The 5,983-nt window shown below is 47.3% G+C and overlaps 1 protein-coding gene across 1 annotated transcript in view; it reads right to left on the bottom strand.

Annotated features, from left to right (window-relative positions):
* The window catches only part of TNNI1 (troponin I1, slow skeletal type), a 10,674-nt gene extending 5,583 nt beyond the window's left edge, over positions 1–5,091 (bottom strand). Inside the window, exons 1-4 of the mRNA XM_025193273.1 lie at positions 5,031–5,091; positions 3,418–3,549; positions 2,888–2,977; positions 1,572–1,748 (exon numbers count right to left, since the gene is read on the bottom strand). Of these exons, the coding sequence (XP_025049058.1) occupies positions 1,572–1,748; positions 2,888–2,977; positions 3,418–3,543 (393 nt within the window). The 5' untranslated portion in view covers positions 3,544–3,549; positions 5,031–5,091. The remainder of the gene's footprint in view (positions 1–1,571; positions 1,749–2,887; positions 2,978–3,417; positions 3,550–5,030) is intronic.
* Positions 5,092–5,983: the final 892 nt, after the last annotated feature.

The following is a 5,983-nucleotide window of genomic DNA, read 5'->3' on the forward strand; positions in this document are numbered from 1 at the left end:
GACCTTGTGGCTGCCTATCAGTTCATCACGGGGGCACAGAAGGGAATTGGTGAGTATTTATTCACCAAGGCGCCCCCGGGGGGTTACAAGAAATAACGGCCACAAGCTAGCAGAGAGCAGATTTAGACTGGACATTAGGAAGAACTTCTTCACAGTTCGAGTGGCCAAGGTCTGGAACGGGCTCCCAAGGGAGGTGGTGCTCTCCCCTACCCTGGGGGTCTTCAAGAGGAGGTTGGATAGGCATCTAGCTGGGGGCATCTAGACCCAGCACTCTTCCTGCCTATGCAGGGGGTCGGGCTCGATGATCTATTGAGGTCCCTTCCGACCCTAACATCTATGAATCTATGAATCTATGAATCATGTACTTCAATCCAAAACAGGAGTAACTGCAGGGCGTTCAGTGGAATTACATCAATTGCATCAGGCCTCTAAAGGCACTAAAGTCACAGAAACCTTTCCTTCTGATTAAGTGAAGTGAAGTTACTCTGCATTTATGCCACCTTGTAGGTAAGCAGAATTAGAACTGGGCCTTTAGGGTCAGCTGCAGCCCTTCAATAGGGAATCAACCTAAGCTTGTCTCTTATCTTATGCCCAATTTGACTCTTTGCACAGTGAAGGATTTCACATTGCACATGTGATAATAGTGCATGCAGGTGATGTCTTCATGCACAACTGGAGGATGATTAAGGCCTTTTTGAAAATGCGCCCATGTGTCAGCATCACCAACCCCAAGCGTTCAGAAGTCATGAATCAGGCCTCCAAACAACAACATGGTCTCAAAAATCAGGAGATTTAAAAAAATAAAAATAAGTGTAGTGCCTGAGCAATTGCCTTCTTGTGTTGGAGCCTTTAGCAGTCACATCTTCCCCACAATCAGGAGGGCTAGAAACTTACTTCTTAAAAGAAACAGAATTGAAGAAGAAGAATTGAGATTCTCCTGTAATCCCAGGACTTCAAGACCTGTGTCTTGAATAAAAACACCTAAACCAAAGATGGCCATGAAATGGAATTTCCATGTTGAAGAAAACTACATCCCCAACTGGTGTAAATCATCATAGCTTTCAAGGGAACTATGCCAGTGAGTTACCCAAGATAAGGATCTGGTCCACACTCCAGGGAGAGAGGAAGGAAACAGTTTCCACTAACTATTCATCACTCACACAGACTTGGATCTCATTTGTCAGTTTTTGTAACTTTTCTCCAACCCAGTTAGGAAGGATAGTCACAAAACCTCCTCATATTTAGCTGGGTTCAACTGCATCATTTCTGAGCAACTAAAACTGTATGATCTCATAGTGATCCCGATCTCACTAGACTAATATCACTGTGCGCGGGCACACCCTTGTTTTTTGGATAAAATCTCTAGCAATTTCACAAAGTGATGAATCGAGCACTGATACTACAGTGGGAGGATGGTACTCAGGGGTAGTAGGGATGTCTGACACATGCTCCCTCAGGCAACCTGTGGATAGGGGTGAGCCTGCTCTAAGCCATCTCCTCCATCTCTGATTCACATGGCCATTTGGATGAGATGCAGTTGGGAAAAAGGAGGACTGTTCTTGGTCACCCACCTTCTCTGTGTCCTCCTTCTTGACAGATTTCAGATTGGCTCTCAGGTCCATGGAGACTTTGTGCTTGGAGCCAAGCAAAGCCCTCAACATGGCATCAGCAGACACACGGACACGCCGCAGCGGAGGGCGCTTGAACTTGCCACGGAGGTCGAGCACTTTCAGTTTCAGGTCTTTAATCTAAAGGTGAAGGGAATATCAAGGAGTAAGAGCCACGTCACAAAGCTGAACCATACCAGAAAGAGGCCCCTGATTCTGCTTCACACCAACATGAAGCAAGCACCTCTGCCTGCTCCCAGAACCATGGTACATAGACCCTCAACTTCTAGGGCTCCGGGATCTTCACAAGAGCCCACTCGGACTGAGCACACAACAGAGGTGATTCTCCAGATAGGACAATCTCAAATGAAGCATTAATTCTCAGTCCAAGACATCTACCTGTTCCTGGCTCCAGACACTGCATCCGGTTGCTAATAGATAAGGGTCCCTGGCCACGTCTGCTGCACTTGTGCTACGAGTCACCGATCCAGTGCTCTGTCTCACCCTTCAAGAGTCACTGCTGGAGCCCCTGACTGATGAACATGGGCGCATCTGGGATATTGTGTGGTGCCCCATATAAAATCCAGACCTTGGTCATCCCTGAACCCCATGGACCACACCTAGAGTTTTTAGGAGCTAGGGTTGTCCTGTGGCTCTGAAATGGGCCCATGGTACCTGAGACTGGGCAGAACTAGCTGATAGCTTGGCTGAAGTCTGTTGCTTTGCAAGGCTCTTTCAGCCCATCCATTTCCCTGTATCCAGCTGCACTCTCCTGGCCAAGAGCACCAGGAGGCACCTGCTGAAGTTTACCAGTTCACGTACCACCTTTGGGAAACTCATTGAGAAAGGAACTGCTGGGACACCATGCTCATGTATTGCCAGTGCACGTGCCACCAGTGGGGAATGCCTGGGCATGGATGTGGTACTTGACAAGGACATAGAGAAATGAGTGTGATTCCTATTTCTGTCTCTAGCTTATTGGGTGACCTAGGGCAAGTTTCTTCCTGCCTACCCTTCCCATCTTCTGCTGCATCCATCTTGCCTATTTAAACAGCCGGCCCTCTGGGGGCAGGGACTACCTGTTACTGTATCTGAACAGCAAAAAGAATGGTTTGGGAGCCAATGGAAGCTTTTGTCATCTAAATGGTAGTAATCAGGCTGGCTTGGCACATAACACAGAGCAAAATGAGTAACGGCTGCTATGTATATGAGAAATAAATCACAAGTCATTGCCTAGGTATCCAATCCAGAAGCCATTTGGCCTCCTCTTCTCCTCCTACCTCTCTGGTGTTGTGGTGGCATTTTGCTTCGATGTCGTATCTCTCCTCATCCACGATGTCGATCTTTTCATGCAGTTCCCTGCACAGGTCCTGTAGGGTTAGAGCACAGAAGGAAAGCGCCGAGTGAAAGCTCTACATGCTGTTCCTGCCTCTGAGCTTTGCTGGGGAAGTTCTGCCTTGTTATCCCATGTATCTCACTAAAAAAACCAGCCCCTTAGCACACAGCAGGTTTCTAGAGCCCTCCAATATGATGCTGATGCAGCATCAGTCAGTCATCCCAAAATGCCAGCTGCTAACATCTTCCTAGGGACTATGTGAGAAACCCCCTTTATATGTTCTACCCCGCAGGAAGGGACACTGGCATGATTCAACTTTCCGGGGGATTCATCCAGAAGTGACTGGAAGGATTTCCTCACTCCTGCTTCAGCCTGCATAATAAAGAACAGAATGGCCCCCCCACCATCTCCGGTGCCCCCTGCCAGCTTCTCCTCACTCCCAAACAAGCTTGACGATCCCAGCTCAGAGCATACCTGGAGCTGGCTCAGGGACAGCCCGCTGGTACTCAGGGGTGTGATCCGCTCGGCCAGGTACCTGTCCTTCTCTGACAGCTTGTCCACTTGCTCTTGATCCCATTCTTCCTTCGCTTTGGCCAGCATCAAACTCTAGATCATACAAGGGCAGCATAAGCACATACATCAGCTCTGCCATGCACCTCTTAGGGTGTGGACAGACATCACATCTGAAGCATTTCAAATGCCTCTGAAGCACTTCAAAGGGCAAGGAGCCAGACCCACATGCCCTTTTAACTGCTCAAAACTAGCTGGAGCACTCCAAAAGTGACCCTGTTGGAATGAGGTACTATTTAGAAGCATTTCATTTTTCTTGTTATAGGTGGATTCTTTAAGGAGTGCAAGAGAGGACGCTTCGGTCCTCCATTATCCCACACTGCTCTGCTTTGTCACTATGCAGCCATAGTGATTTTGAAGCGCTCCAGCATCTGAGAGGGAAGAGAGGGAGTGACAGGAATGATATGCCTATCCCTGGCTGAAACACTCCATTTTTATACAGTCCAAATGCTATGTCTGCTCATACCCTGAGCCCTTACCCCAAAGACAGACACCCCAGAAGGAAAGCCTGCCTAACTCACAGCGTGTCTATGGTATTGGGCCCCAACAAATAGGAAGGCCATTCAGGGAGTATCTTCCCCAATCCAGAGAGGGGCTGCCATGCCATGCTCCCACAAAAACTATTTCCCCCATCACGTGCCATAACCCCCAGCATAGGGCTGTGCTGCTCAGAGGGGGGAGAGGAAATGAAGAGATGTCCCTGCTTTCAGGGGATCTGCTCCGGCTTTGCATTAGCATGGGCAGTCTCTCTTCATTCATTCATTTTCCCCTTCAGACTGAAAGGTTTCCCTAGACCCATGGCCTGTCTGCCAAGTACCTGATGCACTCTTGGCACTATTCAAGTAACAATAATAATAAAAAAAATAACCAGAGACAGAGCGGGCAGTCCCTGCTTCACAAATCCCATGCACTTTGCTTAGGATAGATGCATACTTGATATCTTTGCCTGCTTATGATGCACTCTGGATAAGCATGCTGTAGCTCTTCCTAGTGTCTACCCTACATAAAGGATAAGAGGATATTTATGCAAACGGAGACAGGCTTTTGTCTATGCTAAAGGTGGTCCAGGATGGTCCCTTTCAGCCTTTGCTGCAATGTCTTTTGCACAGGCGTCTCCAACATGTGCTTTTTCTGTTGGTTCAATCCTAGGTGGTAACACAGGGGAAGCCTGAAGTGGCTACAGATTCATCACAGGTACTAGGGTGTAGGGTTAGGGTTAGGGTTTTTAAACCCAAAAGCTTACTTAAAAATTTTTTTGCAACTATTTAAGTTGGTCTAATAAAAGATATCAGAGTCACCCAAAGAAGCTTGTCTGTCACAGGTACTAGGAATTGCGAGGATGGATTTTGAGGCGGCCTCTGTCGTAAGCTTCTCCGAGTACCACCCTGTTTGTCAGCCCAAAGGGGTTCCCCGGCAGGGAACATTTGCAACATGTTTCGGCCGTGATCATTTTCAGCCCTGACTTACTCTTTCAGTCAAGACAAACCCAATGGGAGTTTCTACTCCTTGGGACTCACCTTCAGCAAGAGTTTGCGCGAGGCTGTGATCTTGGATTTTCTCTAAAGGGAAAGGAGGAAACAAGGCATTTTTAATGCAAATGCATTATAAAAAATACCTGCTAGTGTCCAGATTTTAAAACAAGAAAACATTCAGGAGTCTCTCTTACCTCCCTGCAGTTGTTTGTTCAGTCCGGGAGAAGAAACAGAGAGGAGGAAAAACAGAATATAGCATCAATAGACAGGCATCAGACATGTCTGAAGGAAGAAATCCTTTCAAGTTCTGATACGGGTACAGATGGTTTCCTTGCCATGCCATGCAAAATGTGCCACAGACCAGAAATATTTCTGTGGGCCAGATCTGCAGCCAGTGTGCGGCAGGGTTGTTCCTCTGATCTCAGCCTGTCGATCTCATGACACATTTCAGCCCCTTCAACATGACACTTTCCAATGAAGGATTGTTCCCATTAAAATATATATATATTCCAAGTGGTTATACTCACTCTCCCCCTAATTTTTTTTTTTTATAAGAATCGGACAATTTGGACTTGCGTGAAATTTCAGTGTCACCAAACTGACCTACTTGACCAAAGACATGCAACATTTCAGAAGTTTCTCTAAAATATTGGACCATTGTCACAAAAATCAAAGGCAAACTTGCGGAGTCCTCCTGCTGCGAAGGATGTAGCACAAGGTAGGACTATGCTGCCCTCTAGCGGATTATTCGCAGGAGAACTGTGTGCATCCACTGTAGGAGTGGGCTCCTGGGTCCACTTCCAATCATAGTGACCTGCTCTGCGCTTAGGTCTTCACTTCAATCCCTGCGGTTGGCCAACGTAGAGTCTCATGCTGGTGCCCAAAGCCAAAGGGGAACATTTGCTACTTACGGTTCTGGCATTGTGATGTCAAACTCTGCACCTAGGATCACGCAAAAACAAAATAATCAACTGCAAGGAAGCAAGGCCTAAGGCAGA

This window comes from Alligator sinensis, unplaced genomic scaffold (assembly GCF_000455745.1).
Source record: "Alligator sinensis unplaced genomic scaffold, ASM45574v1 scaffold1382_1, whole genome shotgun sequence".
Classification (NCBI taxonomy): domain Eukaryota; kingdom Metazoa; phylum Chordata; order Crocodylia; family Alligatoridae; genus Alligator; species Alligator sinensis.